Consider the following 24,646-nt stretch of genomic DNA (forward strand, 5'->3'; position numbering starts at 1 on the left):
AAACCAAAAAGTTTATAAATGGAAAGACGTAAATTGTTCAGGTCAGCTTTGGAAAAAATGTAAGCGGAGCACCTAAATTCTGCAAAAATCATAGCCGAAAAGCCATGAGGAATGATGACGAATGCAAGCAAAACGCTAATTAAATGAAAAGTGCTGCTAATGCATTAATGTAATATTTTAATTGGGGGGGGGGAAACAATCCACTTTTCCTATGGAAATTACTGGTAATCCTTGACTTACAACCAAATGGGCCAATCACGATTCCCCGTTGGCTTTGCTTGCCAGAGGATCACACAAGGGGATCACGTGACACCACCACACACCCCAAGGACACAGTGACCGTCGTAAATACGAGACAGTTGCCAAGCGTCTGGATTTTGATCACGAGACTGTGGGGGAATGCTGCAGCGGTCGTGAGTGTGGGAAAACGTGGTGTAACTGAACGGTCGCTAAATGAAAAGCCGTAATTCGAGGGGAGCCCGTGTCTTAAGAAAACCACAAAGAAGAGGGAGCCGAGCTCTTCTCCAAAGCACCAGAAGGCAGGAGAAGAAGCAATGGATGGAAACTAGTCAAGGAGAGAAGCAACCTGGAACTAAGGAGAAACTTCCTGACAGTTAGAACAACTAACCAGTGGAACCACCTGCCTCCAGAAGCTGTGAATGCTCCAACACTGGAGGTTTCTAAGAAGAGACTGGACAGCCATTTGCCTGAAATGATATAAGGTTTCCTGCCTGAGCATGGGGTTGGACTAGATGACCTCCAAGGTCCCTTCCAACATTATTATTATTGTTAACAACCTGCCTCCAGAAGCGGGGAATGCTCCAACACTGGAGGTTTTTAAGAAGAGACTGGACAAGCATTTGTCTGAAATGGTATAAGGTTTCCTGCCTGAGCAGGGGGTTGGACTAGATGACCTCCAAGGTCCCTTCCAACATTATTATTATTGTTAACAACCTGCCTCCAGAAGCGGGGAATGCTCCAACACTGGAGGTTTTTAAGAAGAGACTGGACAAGCATTTGTCTGAAATGGTATAAGGTTTCCTGCCTGAGCAGGGGGTTGGACTAGATGACCTCCAAGGTCCCTTCCAACTTTATTATTATTATTATTATTATTATTATTATTATTATGATGATGATGATGATGATGATGATGATGATGATGATGATGATGATGATCAGGGGAACAAATACCTGCTGCTGCTGGCTGCGTAGGTTTGTTATTTCCTTCTGGTCTTCCTCGTGAAGCCTCTTCATTTCCTCACACAGCTGCTGGAGGTGGTTGTGCTCCCGCACAAACTGGGCGTTCTTCCTCTTTAAGGCGTCCATGTCTTCCTTCAGCTGCGACTGGTCGCCCAGCAGGCGGCTGTGTAACGTACTGGGGCAGGAGAGAAAGACCACACAAGTCAGGCCGAAGGGAAACGTTGCCTTGCGTTGGGTTCCTCGGGAATTAAAAAAAAAAGTGACTTTGAAAGGATAAGGTTAAGGAGGGATTCCCATGGCTCTTGCTGAAAGACAGGAAAAAGGGTTTAAGGGTCATCAAATCTTTGGACATTAAACAGAGTAAAATTTTCAAATCAGGCCCAACATTTTTTTTTTACTGTTCGTGGACAGGCCAATGAAATTTTGAGAGGAGGAGGAGGAGGAGGAGGAGGAGGAGGAGAAAGGAGGTGAATAAAATGAATGAGGAGGAGGAGGAAGAAGTAGAAGAAGAGGAGGAGGAGGAGGAGGAGGAGGAGGAGAAAGGAGGTGAATAAAATGAATGAGGAGGAGGAGGAAGAAGTAGAAGAAGAGGAGGAGGAGGAGGAGGAAGGAAGAAGGGGGGAAAAGGGGGAGGAGGAAGAGAAGAAGAAAGAAGGGGAAGGAGAAGAAGAAGAATGAGAAAGAGGAGGAGAAGAAGGAGGAGGAGAAAGGAGGTGTAGGAGGTGAATAACATGAATGAGGAGGAGGAGGAGGAGGAAGGAGAAGAAGAAGAAGAAGAAGGAGGAGGAGGAGGAAGAGGAGGAGGAGGAGGAGGAAAGAAGGGGGAGGAGGAAGAGAAGAAGAAAGAAGGGGAAGGAGAAGAAGGAGAAGGAGAAAGAGGAGAAGAAGGAGGAGGAGGAGGAGGAAAGAAAGAAAGAAAGAAAGAAAGAAAGAAAGAAAGAAAGAAAGAAAGAAACTCTCCAGAATAAATTACGATCCAGACTGAGGAGAAGAAAGTTAGCATTAAAAACCTCTGCATATCCAACTCTTAAGAGAATCTACTCAACGCAAAGAAAAAAAGGGGTACCGATGGGTACATTTACTCACTGGTAGAAATCGGCTTCCTTAGCAGCTTCTTCACATCTGATTAGTGTCTTGGTGTGCTGGTTCTGTAGCGACTGTAGGTCTGACATGGCCTTCATACACTGTATCTTCAACCTTTCGTAATCGTGGTTTGGTTTGGGGTTAGGCCTACCAGGAAGAGACGGTCATGTGAGAAAGCTGAAGACTCCTTGGAGAGTTTGGTCAACAGTGTGCAAGGGATTTATCGCTAGGTTTTTTTTAAAAAAAAAAAATTTTCAGCTCTAGCTCACAGCCAACGAAGGGGAATCTTTGTAGCTCAGGGTTGAACTGTGGGGTCCTCGGTGCTCAACGAGCTCGTTTCTTTTCTTGCAGACGTTTCGTGACCGAAACAAGCTAACATCATCAGTGCCAGAAGAGAGTGGGGTTTTGCTGTCAGCTTCTATTCTAGTGGCTTGCCCTGTCAGTGTTGGTGAGGGGGTCCATGACAACTCGCCACAGCCAACTTGCCATGGGCAACAACAACATTGAAACTGCGCAAATATGGATGAAACGTGTTACAGTGATGCCCATTGTCATCAAGGCACTGGGAACGATGTCCAAAAACTTTGCAAAATACATCAAGAAATTGCAGCTTCCTCCAATAACTCCAGCAAAGCTACAAAAAACTGGGCTACTCGGAACATCTTACATTTTAAGGAGGTACCTGGTTGATCCCTAGGATGATACCTAGCAGCCCGTGTCAACCATTAGTGCCAGTCAATTTGAGTGTTCAATTGACTGAGGTTCATGTTTAATGAATAAAAGATAATAATAATAATAGTAGTAATAGTAGTAGTAAATTTGGAAGGGACCTTTGAGGTCATCTAATCCAAACCCCCACTCAGGCAGGAAATCTGATCATTTCAGACAAATGGCTGTCCAGTCTCTTCTTAAAAACCTCCAGTGTTGGAGCATTCACCACTTCTGGAGGCAGGTTGTTCCACTGGTTAATTGTTCTCACTGTCAGGAAGTTTCTCCTTAGTTCTAGGTTGCTTCTCTCCTTGACTAGTTTCCATCTGTTGCTTCTTCTCCTGCCTTCAGGTGCTTTGGAGAATAGCTTGACTCCCTCTTCTTTGGGGCAGCCCCTGAGATACTGGAAGACTGCTATCATGTCCCCCCTGGTCCTTCTCTTCGTTAAACTAGACATACCCAATTCCTGCAACCGTTCTTCGTATCTTTTAGCCTCCAGCCCCCTGATCATCTTTGTTGCTCTTCTCTGCACTCTTTCTAAAGTCTCTGCATCTTTTTTAACATCGTGGTGACCAAAACTGGATGCAGGATTCCAGGTGTGGCCTTACCAAAGCATTGTAAAATGGTGTTAACCCTTCACGTGATCTTGATTCTATCCCTCTGTTAACGCAGCCTAGCACTGTGTTGGCTTTTCTGGCAGCTGCAACACACGCCTGGCTCACATTTAAGGGATTGTCCACTAGGACTCCCAAGATCACAGTTGCTACTATTGAGCCAGGTATACCCCCTATACCACGGGTAGGCAACCTCGGCTCTTTTACGACTCATGGACTTCAACTCCCAGAATTCCTGAGTCAGCTATGCTGGCTCAGGAATTCTGGGAGTTGAAGTCCATGAGTCGTAAAAGAGCCGAGGTTGCCTACCCCTGCCCTATACTATACCTGTGCATTTGTTTTTTCTTGCCTAAATGCCTTACTTTTTCCACCACTGAATTTCGTTTGGTGAGAGGAGCGCCCAGTGGTCAAGTCTGTCCAGATCCTCCTGGACCTTAAGCCTCTCTTCTGGAGGGTTGGCTGTTCCTGCCAGCTTGGTGCTGCCTGCGAATCTGCAAAGCCGCCCACGTTTCAGACATGACATAAATCTCCGCTTTCTCCTCTCACCTGCAATCATCGAAGGTTGACCCCGGGGAGGAGAGGGCGAGGCGTTTGCGCAGGTCGTCCCGCTCGCGGGTCACTTGGCGGAGCTGGAACAAGATGGTCTCCACTTTTTCGTTCATCTGCCTCACCTCCACGGGGGCAGGGGGGGGCGATGCCGACGCCTTGCCGGTTGTGCCTGTGAGAGAGCAAGAAAACCCAAGACAAACGGAAGTGGAATTATGGGGGTTAGAAGAAGCGTTTTCAAGACACAGACAAGTCCTCGATTTACGGACACTTGGCTGAGTCGGTGAAAAGAGAGCGGCTTACGACCATTTCCCCCACTGACGACCGTTGCGGCATCCCCGTGATCAGGTGATCAAAAATCAGCCTCTTGGCAACCGGCTCGTATTTATGACGGTCGCAGTGCTTTGTGCCTCTGATTACGATTAATCAGATTGAATTTACAGTTCATTTTCCTGGACAACAGTAATCTATTTTTCAGGGAAGTGCCAAAGGGCACTTTTTTCTTCCAAAAAAAGAGCAAAAGTTCTTATGACAATTCTCCTTTTTTTTTACAGTACAGTTTGTGAAAATTTTAGAAGGAAGGAAGGAAGACTGGCAAGGGAGGGAGGGAAGGAAGGAGAGAGGGAGGGAAAGAAGGAGGGAAGGAGGGAAGGAAGGAAGGAAGACTGGCAAGGGAGGGAGGGAAGGAAGGAGGGAGGGAGGGAAAGAAGGAGGGAAGGAAGGAAGACTGGCAAGGGAGGGAGGGAGGGAGGGAGGGAGGGAAGATAGAAAGGAAGGAAGGAGGGAAGGAAGACTGGCAAGGGAGGGAGGGAAGGAAGGAGGGAGGGAGGGAAAGGAGGGAAGGAAGACTGGCAAGGGAGGGAGGGAGGGAAGATAGGAAGGAAGGAAGGAGGGAAGGAAGACTGGCAAGGGAGGGAGGGAAGGAAGGAGGGAGGGAGGGAAAGGAGGGAAGGAAGACTGGCAAGGGAGGGAGGGAGGGAAGATAGGAAGGAAGGAAGGAGGGAGGGAGGCAAGAAAGGAAGGAAAGAAGGAAGGAAGGAGGGAAGGAAGGAAGGAAGACTGGCAAGGGAGGGAGGGAAGGAAGGAGGGAGGGAGGGAAAGGAGGGAAGGAAGACTGGCAAGGGAGGGAGGGAGGGAAGATAGGAAGGAAGGAAGGAGGGAAGGAAGACTGGCAAGGGAGGGAGGGAAGGAAGGAGGGAGGGAGGGAAAGGAGGGAAGGAAGACTGGCAAGGGAGGGAGGGAGGGAAGATAGGAAGGAAGGAAGGAGGGAAGGAAGACTGGCAAGGGAGGGAGGGAAGGAAGGAGGGAGGGAGGGAAAGGAGGGAAGGAAGACTGGCAAGGGAGGGAGGGAGGGAAGATAGGAAGGAAGGAAGGAGGGAAGGAAGACTGGCAAGGGAGGGAGGGAAGGAAGGAGGGAGGGAGGGAAAGGAGGGAAGGAAGACTGGCAAGGGAGGGAGGGAGGGAGGGAAGATAGGAAGGAAGGAAGGAGGGAGGGAGGCAAGAAAGGAAGGAAAGAAGGAAGGAAGGAGGGAAGGAAGGAAGGAAGACTGGCAAGGGAGGGAGGGAAGGAAGGAGGGAGGGAGGGAAAGGAGGGAAGGAAGACTGGCAAGGGAGGGAGGGAGGGAAGATAGGAAGGAAGGAAGGAGGGAAGGAAGACTGGCAAGGGAGGGAGGGAAGGAAGGAGGGAGGGAGGGAAAGGAGGGAAGGAAGACTGGCAAGGGAGGGAGGGAGGGAAGATAGGAAGGAAGGAAGGAGGGAAGGAAGACTGGCAAGGGAGGGAGGGAAGGAAGGAGGGAGGGAGGGAAAGGAGGGAAGGAAGACTGGCAAGGGAGGGAGGGAGGGAAGATAGGAAGGAAGGAAGGAGGGAAGGAAGACTGGCAAGGGAGGGAGGGAAGGAAGGAGGGAGGGAGGGAAAGGAGGGAAGGAAGACTGGCAAGGGAGGGAGGGAGGGAGGGAAGATAGGAAGGAAGGAAGGAGGGAGGGAGGCAAGAAAGGAAGGAAAGAAGGAAGGAAGGAGGGAAGGAAGGAAGGAAGACTGGCAAGGGAGGGAGGGAAGGAAGGAGGGAGGGAGGGAAAGAAGGAGGGAAGGAAGGAAGACTGGCAAGGGAGGGAGGGAGGGAGGGAGGGAAGATAGAAAGGAAGGAAGGAGGGAAGGAAGACTGGCAAGGGAGGGAGGGAAGGAAGGAGGGAGGGAGGGAAAGGAGGGAAGGAAGACTGGCAAGGGAGGGAGGGAGGGAAGATAGGAAGGAAGGAAGGAGGGAAGGAAGACTGGCAAGGGAGGGAGGGAAGGAAGGAGGGAGGGAGGGAAAGGAGGGAAGGAAGACTGGCAAGGGAGGGAGGGAGGGAAGATAGGAAGGAAGGAAGGAGGGAGGGAGGCAAGAAAGGAAGGAAAGAAGGAAGGAAGGAGGGAAGGAAGGAAGGAAGACTGGCAAGGGAGGGAGGGAAGGAAGGAGGGAGGGAGGGAAAGGAGGGAAGGAAGACTGGCAAGGGAGGGAGGGAGGGAAGATAGGAAGGAAGGAAGGAGGGAAGGAAGACTGGCAAGGGAGGGAGGGAAGGAAGGAGGGAGGGAGGGAAAGGAGGGAAGGAAGACTGGCAAGGGAGGGAGGGAGGGAAGATAGGAAGGAGGGAAGGAAGACTGGCAAGGGAGGGAGGGAAGGAAGGAGGGAGGGAGGGAAAGGAGGGAAGGAAGACTGGCAAGGGAGGGAGGGAGGGAAGATAGGAAGGAAGGAAGGAGGGAAGGAAGACTGGCAAGGGAGGGAGGGAAGGAAGGAGGGAGGGAGGGAAAGGAGGGAAGGAAGACTGGCAAGGGAGGGAGGGAGGGAAGATAGGAAGGAAGGAAGGAGGGAAGGAAGACTGGCAAGGGAGGGAGGGAAGGAAGGAGGGAGGGAGGGAAAGGAGGGAAGGAAGACTGGCAAGGGAGGGAGGGAGGGAGGGAAGATAGGAAGGAAGGAAGGAGGGAGGGAGGCAAGAAAGGAAGGAAAGAAGGAAGGAAGGAGGGAAGGAAGGAAGGAAGACTGGCAAGGGAGGGAGGGAAGGAAGGAGGGAGGGAGGGAAAGGAGGGAAGGAAGACTGGCAAGGGAGGGAGGGAGGGAGGCAAGAAAGGAAGGAAAGAAGGAAAGAAGGAGGGAAGGAAGGAAGACTGGCAAGGGAGGGAGGGAGGGAGGGAAGATAGGAAGGAAGGAAGGAGGGAGGGAGGGAGGAAAGAAAGAAGGAAGGAAAGGAGGAAGGAAGACTGGTGAGGGAGGGAGGGAGGGAGGGAAAGAAGGAAGGAAGGAAGGAAGAAAGGGTTATTGATTAGCAGAGAGAGAGAATGATCTTTGAAGAGTGGTTGTTATGATGACAAACCTCCCTGGAGTTCACTTTTAAATAAGCAACAGAAGTTCTTTCTTTTCTTTTTTTTCCTTTTTTCAAGGCACCGTTCATCTTACTGGGCTAAAAAGACCAGGAGAAATGTGATTGAAACCAGATGGGCTGGCCGTGCAAAACAAATGCCAGCCACTCACCGAAGAAAGCTCTGGAAGCAGCCCATGTTTTTATTTACTGAAAGGTTATTTCGCTGACTGCAGCCACGGATCTTTCGCAGACACAACAAGCTTTCCCACAAGCCTGACTTGCCACCGAGAAAACAGCCCCGCCAGGGCCCTGAAACTGGTCCCTTATTGCAAGAAAAGCTAAACACCATGGGTGTGTGTGTATGTGTGTTTGTGTGTGTGTGTGTGTGTGTGTGTGTGTGTGCAAAATGCTGGCTCTGCTCTCCTTCACCACATTTAAAGGGAAAGTGCTTTTCTCCTTTTGGTGGTGGGGAAGGGACCGACTCCAGGATTCCCTGTTTTGAAGACGGACAAGCTGCAAGATTTCAGCTGCGTGAAAATCTCTCCCAGGAGAGTCTCAGACAGATGATCCCTTTCCGGACTTTGCCCCAGACGCAGAAATTTTCCCAAGCCTCCCAAGAATTAAAACCAGATTCCGAAAATAAAAGTGGGCACCTACTCAATCATGCGCGGCTAAGCTTTGGGCACTATTTACAGCACTCACCTAGCGTAAAGCTTGCTGGAAACTCTATAATTAATGAAACAGTCCGTAGTAAATGAAACCTAAATGTCTCGGGAAGTTCTCAGTCCTTCAGGCCATGGTTGAGAACCTCCTTAATTGAACACTGTAAAGTGGTATTAACGCTTCACGTGATCTTGATTCTATCTCTCTGTCAACGCAGCCTAGCACTGCGTTGGCTTTTCCGGCAGCTGCCGCACACGCCGGGCTCACATTTAAGGGATTGTCCACTAGGACTCCGAGATCCTTCTCACAGTTACTACTATTGAGCAAGGTACCACCTATACTACACCCGTGCATTTGGTTTTTCTTGCCTAAACGTGGAACCTTACTTCTTTCACCATCGAATTTCATTTCGTTAGATAGCGCCCAGTGTTCGAGTCTGTCCAGATCCTCCTGTATCTTAAGCCTGTCAACTTCTGGAGGGTTGGCTATTCCTGCCTGCTTCAAACCATTTGGTCTCACCTTCGCAGTCTCACCTTTGCCTCATGTCCATCCTGAAGGACCTGTTCAGGATCTATAGGGCAACACAACTCCACTGAAAAGCCATTACAGAGGATTCCTCTTAGCAAACTGGCTGTGGTTAGCCAATTCAAGTCCCTCACTGGGCTTGGACCGCTTTGGAATTGGTAAGGGAAATAAGGTGTGTGTGTGTGTGTGTGTGTGTGTGTGTGTGTGTGTGTGTGTGTTTTAAAAAATCTGGTAAGAGAGCAATGGTGGAGCAGTGGGCTAATGCCTCCTTAAGTAACACCAGCTGCCTGTCATTAGTGCAGGTTCGAGTCCCACCAGGCTCAAGGTTGACTCAGCCTTCCATCCTTCCGAGGTGGGTAAAATGAGGACCCAGATTGTTGGGGGGCAATTAAGCTGACTTTGTAATAATGCCGCTTGGGTGTGTGTGAAAGCCCTAATAAGCAGGCATATACATAGAATGAAGGCTACTGCTAAGCTTGTAAGCCGCCCGGAGTCTTCGGAGAAGGGCGGGATATAAATGGAATTAAAATTTAAAATAATAAAAATAATAAAAATAAAAATAATACCTACGAAAAAACACTACACAGAGAAGTCTCTGATGCCAACGAGGGAAGAAGTTAAGAGTGGAACTAGTTCTGAAAAACGCTCTTCCCCTCCAGGGAACATTTTCAGAAGAGAAAGTATCATATTGGTCTCATCCATTCTTATAAATGAATCCCCTAAACTAAAGCAGGGGGTCCCCAACCCCCGGTCCTCAGAAATCTGGGGCTCAATCGTCGTGCGTCCTGAGAGTGAGGACAGTTAACCAGTGGAACAGAAGTTGCCTCCAGAAATCGTGGGCGCTCCATCACTGGAGTTTTTTAAGAAGAGACTGGACAGTCACTTGTCTGAGATGGTAGAGGTTCTCCTGCTTGAGCAGGGGGCTGGACTAGAAGACCTCCAAGCTCCCTTCCAGATCTATCCTATTCTCTATTCCCTCCCTCCCTTCCTTCCTGTGGAACAGAAGTTGCCTTCAGAAATTGTGGGCGCTCCACCACTGGAGATTTTTAAGAAGAGACTGGACAGTCACTTGTCTCCTAGTCCAGGGGGCTGGACTAGAAGACCTCCAAGGTCCCTTCCAGCTCCTATTCTATTCCATTCTATTCCAAGCTGAGGACTACTTGTTCGAAATTCAACCTTTTTAGAAAAATCCAGAGATGTCTTTTTCCCCGAAACAAACAAATGGTCTGGAACTTTGAAGCAGCTACCGCAATTCTAAGCATAGATTCTGAGTGAGAACACTCATCTGTTCAAACCAAATAACCAAACCACAACAGAGGCAAATCTTTACTTACCCGTACTGCTGAGAGAACTACTGCTTTCGGAGTCCGAAGGCATTATAGAAAGAACGCTATATGTTGATCCTGGGGAAAGAAAAATAAAAAGGGGATATAAGGACTATTAACTCTGGCATGCAACACTTCCAAGGGGCTAGACTAGAAGACCTCCAAGGTCCCTTCCAGCTCTATTCTACTCTATTGTCATTTTTTCCTGTGGGCAAACATTGCTTGCTCTCAAAGTGTACACATACATAACACACATTTAAAACATAGTATATATAACATATGTGTAGACCTATTCTATTCTATTCTATATTCTATTCTATTCTATTCTATTCTATTCTATTCTATTCTATTCTATTCTATTCTATTCTATTCTATTCTATTCTATTCTATTCTATTCTATTCTATTCCATTCCTATATTCCATTCCATTCCTATATTCTATTCTATTCTATTCTATATTCTATTCTATTCTATTCTATTCTATTCTATTCTATTCTATTCTATTCTATTCCATATTTTCTATTCTATTCTATTCTATTCTATTCTATTCTATTCTATTCTATTCTATTCTATTCTATTCTTCTATTCTATTCTATTCTATTATTCTATTCTATTCTATTCTATTCTATTCTATTCTATTCTATTCTATTCTATTCTATTCTATTCTATTCTATTCTATTCTATTCCATTCCTATATTCCATTCCATTCCTATATTCTATTCTATTCTATTCTATTCTATTCTATTCTATTCTATTCTATTCTATTCTATTCTATTCTATTCCATATTTTCTATTCTATTCTATTCTATTCTATTCTATTCTATTCTATTCTATTCTATTCTATTCTATTCTATTCTATTCTATTCCATTCCATATTTTCTATTCTATTCTATTCTATTCTATTCTATTCTATTCTATTCTATTCTATTCTATTCTATTCTATTCTATTCTATTCTATTCTATTCTATTCTATTCTATTCTATTCCATTCCTATATTCCATTCCATTCCTATATTCTATTCTATTCTATTCTATATTCTATTCTATTCTATTCTATTCTATTCTATTCTATTCTATTCTATTCTATTCTATTCTATTCTATTCTATTCTATTCCATATTTTCTATTCTATTCTATTCTATTCTATTCTATTCTATTCTATTCTATTCTATTCTATTCTATTCTATTCTATTCTATTCTATTTCTATTCTATTCTATTCTATTCTATTCTATTCTATTCTATTCTATTCTTTCACAATTCTATTCTATTCTGCATTCTATTTTCTATTCTCTTCTATTTTATTCCATCCCATCCCATCCCATCCCATTTAGTTATTTAGTTTAGCTGAGTTTCATTTGGAGGAAAACTGAACCAAAGGCAGTTGTTTGCACACACACCCCCCCATACACTTCTTCATAGGTGTGATAGCAATCTCCAAGCCACTAATACTATCTCTGGCCAAGTTTTATGTATTTTCACATCTCCAGTCCACTGGCTGCTTAACAGTCTAGCTCTACTCCGTGGGTTTCCTCTCCGAAAGCTTTCCACTGATGTCTTCACAAAATAGCAAAAAGTATTCAGACAAGAGCTCTCTCTTCCCCTTAATTATGTCTAGTCACAGCCACAGAGCAACTTAGAAAACAAGCAGCTGGTGGCAGACAAAGGCGGAAAAAATAACATACGGAGCATTAACAGGTGGCAGAAAAATTAAGACTCAGAAATCTAGAGAAGACATTAACATATTCAACTGAAAGTAATTAAGTAAAAGACTGTTGTTCTCTCATGAACCTCAAACGGTCACCTAATTTTAAAAAGCCCCCAAAACGCTGGTTGTGGTGATTATTCGAATAAAAATGGATCCAGGATATCTTTATTCAAACGCCTCTGAATAGAACAGAAGTAGAGTGGAGTCAAGTAGAATAGAAAATGGAATGGAATGGAATGGAATGGAATGGAATGGAATAAGGAAATAGAATAGAATAGAATAGAATAGAATAGAATAGAATAGAATAGAATAGAATAGAATAGAATGCAGGAAAGGATAGGATAGGATAGGATAGGATAGGATAGGATAGGATAGGATAGGATAGGATAGGATAGGATAGGATAGGATAGGATAGGATAAAATAGAACAGAACAGAACAAAACAGAACAGAAGAATAGAATAGAATAGAATGCAGGATAGGATAGGATAGGATAGGATAGGATAGGATAGGATAGGATAGGATAGGATAGGATAGGATAGGATAGGATAGGATAGGATAGGATAGGATAGGATAGGATAGAATAGAATAAAATAGAACGGAACAGAACAAAACAGAACAGAAGAATAGAATAGAATAGAATAGAATAGAATAGAATAGAATAGAATAGAATAGAATAGAATAGAATAGAATAGAATAGAATAGAATAGAATAGAATAGAATATAGCTGGAAGGGACCTTGGAGGTCCTCTAGTCCAGCCCCCTGCTCAAGGAGGAGAACCTACACCATCTCAGACAAGTAGCTGTCTAGCCTCTTCTTAAAAATCTCCAGTGATGGAGCGCCCACGATTTCTGGAGGCAAAGCTGTTCCACTGGTTACTTGTCCTCACTGTCAGGAACTTTCTCCTTAATTCCAGATTGCTTTTTGCTCAAATTACGGCCAGCAGCCTTAAAAAGAAAGGATACTCAGTTCACACAGAGGTTGTCCTTGGCACACAGCCGTTCATTTAGCGACTGCTTGAAGTTGCAACGACATGCAAAAATGTGACTTATCGTTTTTTCATGCTTACAACCATTGCAGCATCCCTGTGGTCACATGATCAAAATTCAGGCACTTGGCAACCGACTCGTAAGTTATGACGGCTGCACTATGTCCTGTGTGTGTGTGTGTGTGAGTGTGTGTGACGTGTGATCCCCTTCTGTGACCTTTCCGACAAGACAAGTTAATGGGGAAGAAGCCGGATTCTCTTAACAACTGTGTTACTAAACTAACAATTGCAGTGGTGAGAAAATATCGTAAAATGGGGCAAAACTCAGTCAACAAATGTCTGGCTTAGCAACAGAAATTTTGGACTCAATTGTGGCCGTACGTCAAGGACGCTCTGTACTTCCTTTTCTAATCCCATTCGGAGATTGCTTATTAACTTCTTTTCAGCTATTAGAAACCGTTCAATCAGCCGGTCTGCCTTCCCTCCTAAATGAAAGAAAACTTTAAGTACCATCTTAAAAAACTTTTTTTTTTTAAAAAAAGAAAGAAATAAACAGGGGAAAAAAGCTAATTAAGATTTTGCTTTTAGAAAGCTACCGACAGATTAAGGCTCCAGATGAATTTTTAAATGAGATTTTGGAATTAATTATAAAGAAGCCTTCCCGTGGGAAAGTCAACTTCTTCCTATTTTTTTTTCCTAACACGTAAAAGCATAAACAATTTTAAAAAGTGGACACCAGAGGGAACCAAAGATTTTAATGAAAGGAGAAGAATGCACAGATATGGTAAGAAGCTATAAAAAGGTAAAGGTCAAGGTTCCCCCGCACATGCGTGCTAGTCGTTTCCGACTCTAGGGGCCGGTGCTCATCTCCGTTTCAAAGCCGAAGAGCCAGCGCTTGTCCGAGGACGTCTCTGTGGTCATGTGGCCGGCATGACTAGACGCCAAAGGCGCACAGAACGCTGTTACCTTCCCACGGGAGTGGTCCCTATTTTTCTACTTGCATTTTTACGTGCTTTCAAACTGCTAGGTTGGCAGAAGCTGGGACGGGTAACAGGCGCTCACTCTGTTACGCGGCACTCGGGATTCGACCCGCCAAACTGCCGACCTTCTGATCGACAAGCTCAGCGTCCTAACCCACTGAGCCACCGCGTCCCTTTTAAGAAGGTACAGAATGGTACAAAATTTTTATAAAATTGGAAATTCCGAAGGATACTTTTGAAAACATGGAGTCGGATACTAATATCAACATCGCCACTAGTGATAGTTGCTTCTCTGGATAGACTGTGTCCCAAAAAAAGGTTTTGGCAGCAACGGAACAAGTTTTATCCGACGCTCAAAGCGGATCTACAAATGGCAAGTTAGAAAGAAGGACACGGGTAAGGATGTTTCACTGGATATATACAAAAGAAACAGACGGATGCTTTAAAAATCAAAGCAAACCAAAGAGAACGATCTGGATCATTCTTTATTAACTGAATTTACAAAAGGTTTGTTAAAGCTCGGACGAATCTTATGAGAAGAGATCAAAGAGGAAATGAGGAAGAGATCAAAGGATGTGGCATTGCTGGAAGGGACTGGACGGCTTGAAGTGAAAGAAAGGAATATAAGGTTGATTTAGTTGATCAAGGTTAAGATAGAGAAGTGGTTCGTTGTGGCAAGGCTTAGTGGCTTTTGCCAACACTGGGACTGAGACGCTGATGCCTCGTAGCTCGCAGAGATGGGGCATGAGATGAAGAGAGAGCATGAGCTGTAAACTAAGAGAAGGTGGCTTAAATCGTTTATACTTCTCGCGATGGAAGTTGGAAATCTTTCCTTTTCCTTTCCTTCTCTTCCTCTTTTCCTTTCCTTCCCTCTTCCTCCTTTCCTTTCCAACTCTTCCTCTTTTCCTTTCCTTTCCTTCCTCTTATTTTCCTTACCTTCCCTCTTCCTCTTTCCATTCCCTTTCCTTCCCTCTTCCTCCTTTCCTTTCTAGCTCTTCCTCTTTTCCTTTCCTTTCCTTCTCTTCCTCCTTTCCTTCCCCTTCTTTTCCTTCCCTTCCCTTCCTCCTTTCCTTTCCTTCTCTCTTCCTCCTTTCCTTTCCTTCCCTTCTTCCTTTCCTTCCCTTCCCTTCTCTCTTCTTCCTTTCCTTCCTTCTTTTCCTTCCCTTCTCTTCCTCCTTCCCTTCCTTCTTTTCCTTCCCTTCCCTTCTTTTCCTCCTTTCCTTCCCTTCCCTCTTCCTCCTTTCCTTCCCCTTCTTTTCCTTCCCTTCCTTTCCTCCTTCCCTTCCCTTCTCTCTTCCTCCTTCCCTTCCTTCTTTTCCTTCCCTTCCCTTCTCTTCCTTTCTTTCCCCCCTTCCCTCTTCCTCCTTTCCTTCCCCTTCTTTTCCTTCCCTTCCCTTCTCTTCCTCCTTTCTTTCCCCCCTTCCCTCTTCCTCCTTTCCTTCCCCTTCTTTTCCTTCCCTTCCCTTCTCTTCCTCCTTCCCTTCCTCTTCCTCCTTTCCTTCCCTCTTCCTCCTTTCCTTTCCTCATCCCCTTCCCCTTTCTTCTTCTTTCTTTTTCCTTTCCTCTTCTTCTCTTTTCTTTTTCTCCTTTCCTTTCTTTTCCTTTACTCTTCCCCTGGCCCTTTCCTCTTTCTCTCCTCCTTTTCTTCTTCCCTTCTTCCCTTTTTTAATTTATACTAGTTTTTACTTTTGCAATTACATTTTTTTCCCCACTCAGCAGACAGCGCAGAGCAGCCATGTTGTTTAAAAAGACCTGCCCATTTTCTCTCCATATCCATTTTAATCCTGACAGTTTGGCTAAACGAGGCCAGCTTCACCTTTCTGACTTGACTTCCCTCCGCATTAATAGCCTCACAAAATTAGATTTAACTGTGACCAATTCTTCGCAAAGCCTTAAATATTATTCAGTAAATCGACAGAAAATGACAGATACCGTGGAAGCAGACCCCGGGTACAATGTTTTGACCTCCGAGGGCTTTTTTTTTCTCACAGAACGCTCAGAACGGAGTTCCGGCACCTTTTTTGGGATGGAACCTTGTAGGGTAGGCAAGGCGGGTTGTATGACGTGTGTGTGTGTTCCGGCACCTTTTTCTTTTACAAAAAAAAGCCCTGGTTCCAAGGAGCATCTTAACTTTTTCAACCAGATTTTTGCACTGCTAAGGAAAACTGGTACAGCCTCTGAATTTCCAAGGGAAAAAGTGCAGAAGGAAACTCAAGGATTAAAGGAAGTGCTACTTGCCGGCTTTCATCTTTGACAGAAATATAACTCTTTACAAATTATGGATGAGCAAGCCGGCCGATCTGGGTTTTTGTAAATGTTCTTGGTTTACATACATCCCCCAGCAGCTAAAAAGAGAGGCATATCTTTTGACGACAAATCTGAAGGATCTGAAATTTCTCACCACAGTATCAGGGAGTCCTAGAGTTACTCATTGGAGTAAAGGTCTATGGAGATTCTCAGGTCATCCAGGACATGGCTGCCCCAAGGGTGCTTTTTTTCCCAAAAGGCAACTGGACTTTTCTCGGTTTTCCCTTGAAGACCTTTTGCTTCTCATCCAGGAAGCTTCTTCGGTTCTTGAAGAACTGAAGAAGCTCCTTGGATGAGAAGCAAAATGCTTTCCAGGGAAAAAGATAAAACCCAAAAAAGTCCAGCTGCCTTTTGGGGGGAAAAAAAAAGCATCCTTGGGAGGTTCCACAGAGTAGATTTACTTGTTGATCCGTGTCACCTTTTTGCTCACAATGCTCCGCGATCTGTCACAGCAAGGGGACAATTGCTGCTACACAAGAGTTTTGAATGCAGGCTTGGCATGAGAAAGATCGTTATCAACAACCTGGGGAGGAATCTATCTGCAGAACACTTTGTCCCTGACTTGAAAGCGGCAATCCTTGAGAAAAAAAAACACCAAACAATAACAAGAGATTAAGTTCCCTGCAAAACAGCTGATCAGGAGTTCACAAGAACATTAAAACAATATTTTCCCATGTATTAATTAAGAACCTACTTCCTCTCTTTAAGATTCTAGTGCAATCGAGAATATCTTAGTCACACCCAGTATTTATTTCAAGTTAGGTCAGTAGAGTTTTGCTCTTCTCCTGTCAACGCTCTTCTTTAATCTCCTCTCCTTCCACATCAAACAAGAGCAGGGCTTACACCTCTGCACGTCTCTGTGCGTGCATAGAGAGAGACATAATAAGAGATGGGGCGTGCATGTATGTGCGTGCACATGCACATATGCACACACATCCCCATCTCTGCATCTCCTTTCACGGGCAACGCAAGGGAGCTGGGCCAAAGAGGAACTGTTTTTAAGCTTAATGAGCTTGGAACCCAAAACAGCTCAACTCAAAATGTTCTGGATGAATGCTCTTGTGGTTGGGCGTTCTCAGCCTCTGGGGCTACAGACTCACCTTGGAAGTAAGTTTTTCTTGCTTGAAAATAACACAACGCTCCATCACTGGAGGTTTTCAGGGTGAGAGGGTCTCCTGCTTGAGCAGAGGGTTGGACTAGATGACCTCTAAGGTCCCTTCCAACAATATTATTCTACGTTTTAGGTAGGTAGGTGGGTAGATAAGGGGAAAGGACGAGGAAGAGGAGGAAGGAACTTGTGGGTGCTCCGTCATGGAGGTTTTTCAACTCTACTATTCTATGTTCTAGGTAGGTAGGTGGGAAGGAAGGAAGGAAAGAAGAAGGAAGGAAGGAAGGAAGGAAGGAAGGAAGGAAGGAAGGAAGGAAGGAAGGAAGGAAGGAAGGAAGGAAGGAATAGAGAATAGAATAGAGGTGGAAGGGACCTTGGAGGTCTTCTAGTCCAACATGTTAGTAGAAAACCTCACTCTTAAGCACTAGCTTTTTCAAAATTGACTCTAAATAAGATGAACACTAAAAGGAAAAAAATGGATCCAGGGAAGTAAATATTCTATCGATGGAAGAGAATAGTTAGAGCTCAGGGTTGAATCCCTTGTTCCGGGTGCATGGAACTGTAAAGATACATATAAATATTTAAATAAACATGAACACTTTATCCTTTAATCTCAAAAGGAATTATTCTAGATGAACAAAAGGGCACAAACAATATTACCCTAAGGGGTGCAGTAAAGCAGAAGTAAGGGACTAAGTAACAAGAAGGCCACACTGGAATAGAATAGAATAGAATAGAATAGAATGGAATGGAATGGAATGGAATGGAATGGAATGGAATAGAACAGAACAGAACAGAACAGAATAGAATAGAATAGAATAGAAAGCTGGAAGGGACCTTGGAGGTCTTCTAGTCCAGCCCCCCCACTCAAGCAGGAGAACCTATACCATCTCAGATAAGTGACTGTCCAGTCTTTTCTTTAAAACCTCCAGTGTTGGAGCGCACATGATTTCTGGAGGCAAGCTGTTCCACTGGTTAATTGTCCTCACTGTTAGGAAGTTTCTCCTTAATTCCAGGTTGCTTCTCTCTTTGTTCAGTTTCCAACCATTGTTTCTCTTCCTGCCCTCTGGTGCTTTGGAGAATAGCTTGAGTCCCTTTTCTTTTGGGCAGCCCCTCAGATACTGGAACTCTGCTATCATGTCTTCCCTATTTCTTCTTTTCTTTAGACTAGCGGCTAGCCAAACTCAAGTCCCGAAGTATAACTCATCGTTGTTAAGAATTTATAACTCTAGCCAGGGCTGGTGAAAGCTGGTATCCAAAATATCCTACGGGCTTCAAAACAGCAGAGATATTTTAAACAAGTTGCCCGTCCCTTGTTCAAAACCGATTTTGAAGCTAGCTTCATTTCTTATTTTAATTCGATTTTTACAGAATGGAACACGGGCCGTGCCGAAAAGCCCAAAGCCTCGGCTTTTATAGGGAGAATATATTCCACTGCGCTTGGAAGAGAATAAACGCAAGAGGCTTGGATTACGGGATCACAGTGGGAACAAAAGTACAGTGTAATCCAGACGGATTCTGTGCAAAGGGAGAAATATTTTTCCCCTCTCGTGTAACGAGACTCAAAGGCCTGGTTGGGATGGCTTCGTTTTCTGATGATTTATCCCTCTGTGAACAGCACGAGGTTCGGAAGGCTAAGTCAGAGGGAGATCCTGCGAGAGGTTAAAAATAAAATAAAATAAAATAAAACATCGAACAGAGCAATCTGCTGACAATGTACTTTAGACATCCAAGCGCAGAACAAAGATCTTTTGTCTCACACGGGCAACCAGTTGGCCGCAGAGTGGAAAGCTAAGTTATAAAAAAGAGACAGAGAAAGGAAAACTTGCTGCGACTAGCAACTCATTAGAAGGTTGGCGTAGTAAAGTTACTCATAAGTGATCCGAAATGAGGACAGAATTGAACACAAACTACAGGAGACTTAAGTGACTGTTTACAGTTACAACGGCACTGGAAAAAATGTCGTTAACGGTTTTTCACACTTACGACCCTTGCAATGTCCCCAGGGTCACGTGATCGAAGTTTGGACGTTTGGCAACCGACTCGTACTTAGGACGGCGGCAGCGTCCCGGGGGAGGGTCACGCGATCCCCTTTTGCGATCTTCCGACAAGCCAACGGGGAAGGCAGATTGACTTAGCAACCGTGTGACTACGTTAACAAATGCAATACTTGTTCACTTAACAACCGTGGCGGAAAAAGTCATAAAATGGGGGCAAAACTCACTTAACAAAAGTTTCGCTCAGCGGCAAAAAAATTGGGCTCAATTGTGTAAGCGTGTCCTTACAAATATGTTACCTTAATAATAATAATAATAATAATAATAATAACAACAACAACAACAACAACAACAACAATAATAATAATAATAATAATAATAATAATAATAATAATAATAATAATATAAAGTTGGAAGGGACCTTGGAGGTCATCTAGTCCAACCCACTGCTCAGGCAGGAAACCCTATACCATTTCAGACAAATGGCTGTCCAGTCTCTTCTTGAAAACTTCCAGTGTTGGAGCATTCACCACCTCTGGAGGCAGGTTGTTCCACTGGTTAGTTGTTCTAACTGTCAGGAAGTTTCTCCTTAGTTCTAGGTTGCTTCTCTCCTTGACTAGTTTCCATCCGTTGCTTCTTGTCCTGCTTTCAGGTGCTTTGGAGAATAGCTTGACTCCCTCTTCTTTGGGGCGGCCCCTGAGATATTGGAAGACTGCTGTCATGTCACCCCTCGTCCTTCTCTTCATTAAACTAGACATACCCAATTCCAGCAACCGTTCCCTATATGTTTTAGCCTCCAGTCCCCTGATCGTCTTCGTTGCTCTTCTCTGCACTCTTTCTAGAGTCTCGACATCTTTTTTACATCGTGGTGACCAAAACTGGATGCAGGATTCCAGGTGTGGCCTTACCAAGGCATTGTAAAGTGGTATTAGTACTTCACTTGATCTTGATTCTATCCCTCTGTTAATGCAGCCTAGCACTGTGTTGGCTTTTTTGGCAGCTGCAGCACACTGCTGGCTCATATTGAAGTGATTGTCTACTAAGACTCCGAGATCCCTCTCACAGTTACTACTATTGAGCAAGCTACCGCCTATACTATACCTGTGCATTTGATTTTTCCTGCCTAAATGTAGAACCTTACTTTTTTCACCATTGAATTTCATTTTGTTAGATAGTGCCCAGTGTTCGAGTCTGTCCAGATCCTTCTGTATCTTAAGCCTGTAACTTCTGGAGTATTGGCTATTCCTGCCAGCTTGGTGTCGTCTGCAAATTTGATGAGTTCCCCATCTATCCCCTCATCCAAATCGTTGATGAAGATGTTGAAGAGCACTGGGCCCAGAACAGAGCCCTGGGGCACCCCACTACACACTTCCTTCCATGTAGATGCAGTTCCATTGAGGACCACACGCTGAGTACGGCCTGTCAGCCAGCTACGAATCCATCTGGTGGTGATGCTATCTAACCCACATTTTTCTATCTTATCAAGTAGTTTCCTTCGGGAAACTCGTTATGCATCTACCAGGTTACCAGAAATTCCTGCCTGTTAAATTAATTCTCCTACCGGTAGTTCTCCATTAGGGCCACAACTCAGCCCAAAATTTATGTTTGCCAAGTGAAAAATCTGTTAAGTGACTTTTGCCCCATTTTATGACTTTTCCTGCGTGACCCCGGGACACTGCGACCGTCATAAATATGAGTCAGTTGTCAAGCATCCGCATATAAATCACGTGTGAAAAATGGACGTAAATCACCTTGAACTAAATGAACCGTGGCAGATCCCCCCCCCCACACACACACTGCATTTTATAGTTTTAAATGTTTAAATAATAATCAATGTTATTTGTGGGCCATTGTGTTTTAACTCTGTTCTACGCCTCCCACTTGCTTTGCTGGTTTGGGCTGCTACGCAAATTTTAAAAGCGAATAAAGCAAATAAAAAATGCCACCCTTGGGGTATATTGTATTTATTTTAAGAATGAGTCTGAGCTTGTTTAAGCCTCGCGGCCGTTCTTTGCTATTGAAAACGGATAAATAGCCTGTTGGAAGTAATCCTACTGTCTAGACTTCACTTCAACCGTGACGACGATAAGTCAGGTGGACTTCAACTCCCAGAATTCCACGGTCAGTAGGCAGGGTTAAGATGGCCCCTCCCTAGCAGTTGACGAAGTATGTCTATAGTTATGCAGAAAGTTGCTTTAGCCTGGCCAGATTCTGTCTGTAGACGAACAACGGTAAACTAGAGTTCATTTAGTGAACATTCAAAGTTACGATGGCACTAATGTCCATTTATGACTCATGTCCATTTTTCAACAGTTACAACCTTTCCAGCCTCTGCACAATCGCGTGATCCAAATTCGGGTGCTTGGCAAGTGACTCACATTTATGACAGCCGCAAGCGTCCCCAGATCACGTGATCCCCTTTTTGTGACCTTGTCAGAAGCAAAGTCAATGAGCAACCTAGATTCACTTTACCACCGGGTGACTAGCTTAACAGCTGCAGAGATTCACGCAACGACTGCGGCAAGAATGGTCGCGACACGGGGCAAAGCTCACTTAGCAAATGTCTCACTTAGCAACAGAAATTTTGGGCTCAAGGGCGGGGTGGGTCGTTGAGGACTATCTGCCCTCGGAAATAACTCCACGTGCCCTTCTTGGTTCTTTGAGCCTGATATCCATTCATGTTAAACCCAAAGGTGATTTTTCAGGAGGCAACTGGACTTTCTGTTTTTCTTTGTAGACGTTTCACTTCTCATCCAAGAAGCTTCTTCTGCTCTGACTGGATGGTGGGGAATGGAAGGATTTATACTCCTTGCAGACAGCTGGTCATTTGCCTTCTTTTGGAGAGGCGCTGAGGCCATTTGGTGGTGACCCTGAGGACATAGACAAACCTCTAAGTGGCCTGTATTCCATTCCATTCCATTCCATTCTATATTCCTATTCCATTCCACTTCATTCTGTGTTCTGTTCTGTTCTATTCTATTCTATTCTATTCTATTCTATTCTATTCTATTCTATTCTATTCTATTCTATTCTATTCTACAATCTATTCTATTCTATTCTATTCTATTCTATTCTATTCTACAATCTATTCTATTCTATTCTATTCTATTCTATTCTATTCTATTCTATTCTATTCCATTCCATTCCATTCTATATTCCTATTCCATTCCACTTCATTCTGTGTTCTATTCTATTCTATTCTATTCTATTCTATTCTATTCTATTCTATTCTATTCTATTCTATTCTATTCTATTCTATTCTATTCTATTCTATTCTATTCTATTCCATTCCATTCCATTCCATTCCATTCCATTCCATTCCGCATTCTATTCTATTCTATTCTCCATGGATTTCGTAAGGTAGCAGACTCTTAATTTTTTAAAAAAAGAGAGAGAGATTATTTGAAGGTATCAAATCAGAATTTTGCTCTTCCTATGAAGTCTGGCAATCCTGAACCAGACACCTTCCAGGGATGTTACAACTCCCAGAATCCCAATGGAGACAGATGAGAATTTTAATCTAATATATTGGGAAGGTGCCGAGTTAGGGAAGGATTTACCAACATCATATTTTGCCTCTGCCCGCTTTATTTATCATATAAATATTTGTGGAGTAGTTGTTGTTATCTTCTATGCGCTAATTAGCTCATCAACAATTTAAAGTTGTAGTTCATTTGCGGGTTATCTGGATATCACGAAGCTGTAGCTGCTTATCACTATCGTTATTATTTCTCTTAATGACTAACACAGCCACTGGTCATGTAAATATACCCTGTAGGATTTGGCAATGATAGTTTGCAACTGAGAGCATAACGCTTACAACTAACAGCATAACCACCGTTATCTAAGAAGTGGGAGAGTCTGGTGAAATGTTTATTTATTAGTTTCCCGGGATGTAGACGTTTGTCCAGGATTGCTAAATTACTCCCAGCAAAAAGGTTGAGAGTTGCATCCCTTAAGGTTGCAAAGAAAAGCCTAAGCAACGTTTGATGCCTTCAGCCAGATTCCCACAGAACAAAAGCAAGAGCTAGTTTATTTTAGTGGTTAAGACACCAGGCTAGAAAGCTGGGAGACAGCGAGTTCAAATCCCGCCTTAGCCATAAAACCTCTCTCTCTCTCAGCTCAACCCACCTCACAGAGGAGAAAGACTGTTGTTCTGTACCAGCCTGCTACCGGCCCTGCAGAAAAGGCAGGGACAACCCCTTTTACAAGAAGGCAAGAGGCTGGAATTACGCCTGCCAAATTTATTGATACAAAAACAAATAGAACAAGACACAAATCAAGAAACAGGAGCTTTTCAAGCAGTTGCCTTTAGCAAACCAGCCCTCCCACACATTCCCCCTTAAATACAGTTCAGGGCGTGGCTTCTCTCTGCCTCCTTCCGAGGAGCCCCATTGCCTTCCTCTGTTTACTCCTGATTGACTGCCTCCTGCGTTGGGCGTCCTTGAACAGGGCCAGCTGTGGGTCATCTTCATCCACGCTGTCAGGCTCACACAGCTGGGTCTGCATCGTGACCAGGTGGGAGGGGCCTGGCTGAGGGCTCTCATCAAGCTGTCCAACCCCCTCAGCAAGCTCTTCAACACCCCCCCTCCTCCTCCTCTGAGTCGTCCGACCCAACTGCCGAACCCACAGGCTGACCCTGAATCACAACAGACGTGTTCTGGACAATGTTCGCCACCCCAGGTTATTTGTAAAAATAATAAAGGTGGATACAAATTAAAAAGGGCTGCCACAAAAGAGAGGGGGGCCAACCTATTCTCCAAAGGACAAGAAGCAAGGGATGGAAACTAATCAAGGAGAGAAGCAACCTAGAACTAAGGAGGAATTTCCTGACAGTGAGAACAATCAACCAGTGGAACCACCTGCCTCCAGAAGCTGTGAATGCTCCAACGCTGGAGGTTTTTAAGAAGAGATTAGACAACCGTTTGTCTGAAATGGTATAGGGTTTCTTGCCTGAGCAGGGGGCTGGTCTAGAAGACCTCCAAGCTCCCTTCCAAACTCTTGTTATTCTCTTGAATTCCATAGCTAACTTTACTCTTCAAGTCTGCAGTTTCAAAACATGGGAGGTCCAATGTACACAGAACTGAACAACGGAAATGGAAGCATTCACCCATCAGGGAATCAACTGTTGAATCAACTGCATGGATAGCTTCTTTCAAGAGTTCTGGGTTCAACAGGCAAAACGGCTGTGCCAACAGCTGAGCAACCACAATCTATCTCCGCGTAGGTTGTAAACCTGCCTGTTTTATCGTTCTCTGCTCGACCCAAAACCAGCCATTGTTTCCTGAGTTTCAACTGAAAACAAGGTAAACTGTATTGGGTGTCTGCTGTGATTGTGACAGATTGTTCATAGCTTTAGCTGCTACGAGCCAGCTCTTTTGAAGGCACTAAGAACCAACCATCAGGTTTACAGTTAAGGGGCCTTGTTACAGGTGAATCCCAAGCTATAAAAAGCTTCATTTTCTCCACAAGAAAGATTTTTTTTCCAGTTAGTAAGGTTTTAACTGTTAAACTAACTCAAATCCTCGTTTATTCTCCTCCTCCTCCTCCTTCCTCCTCCTCTTCCT

At 44.6% G+C, this 24,646-nt stretch overlaps 1 protein-coding gene across 4 annotated transcripts in view; it reads right to left on the reverse strand.

Moving 5' to 3' along the window:
- DLG5 (discs large MAGUK scaffold protein 5) overlaps positions 1 to 24,646 on the reverse strand; it is a 93,538-nt gene that overhangs the window by 54,967 nt on the left and 13,925 nt on the right. For all 4 annotated transcript variants that reach the window (XM_081329714.1, XM_081329713.1, XM_081329712.1 and 1 more), the window contains exons 2-5: positions 10,007 to 10,075; positions 4,152 to 4,323; positions 2,287 to 2,430; positions 1,192 to 1,375 (exon numbers count right to left, since the gene is read on the reverse strand). In XM_081329714.1, coding sequence (XP_081185840.1) covers positions 1,192 to 1,375; positions 2,287 to 2,430; positions 4,152 to 4,323; positions 10,007 to 10,075 — 569 coding nt within the window. The remainder of the gene's footprint in view (positions 1 to 1,191; positions 1,376 to 2,286; positions 2,431 to 4,151; positions 4,324 to 10,006; positions 10,076 to 24,646) is intronic.

This window comes from Vipera berus (genome assembly GCF_964194415.1).
Source record: "Vipera berus genome assembly, chromosome: 5".
NCBI classification, from domain to species: Eukaryota; Metazoa; Chordata; class Lepidosauria; order Squamata; family Viperidae; genus Vipera; species Vipera berus.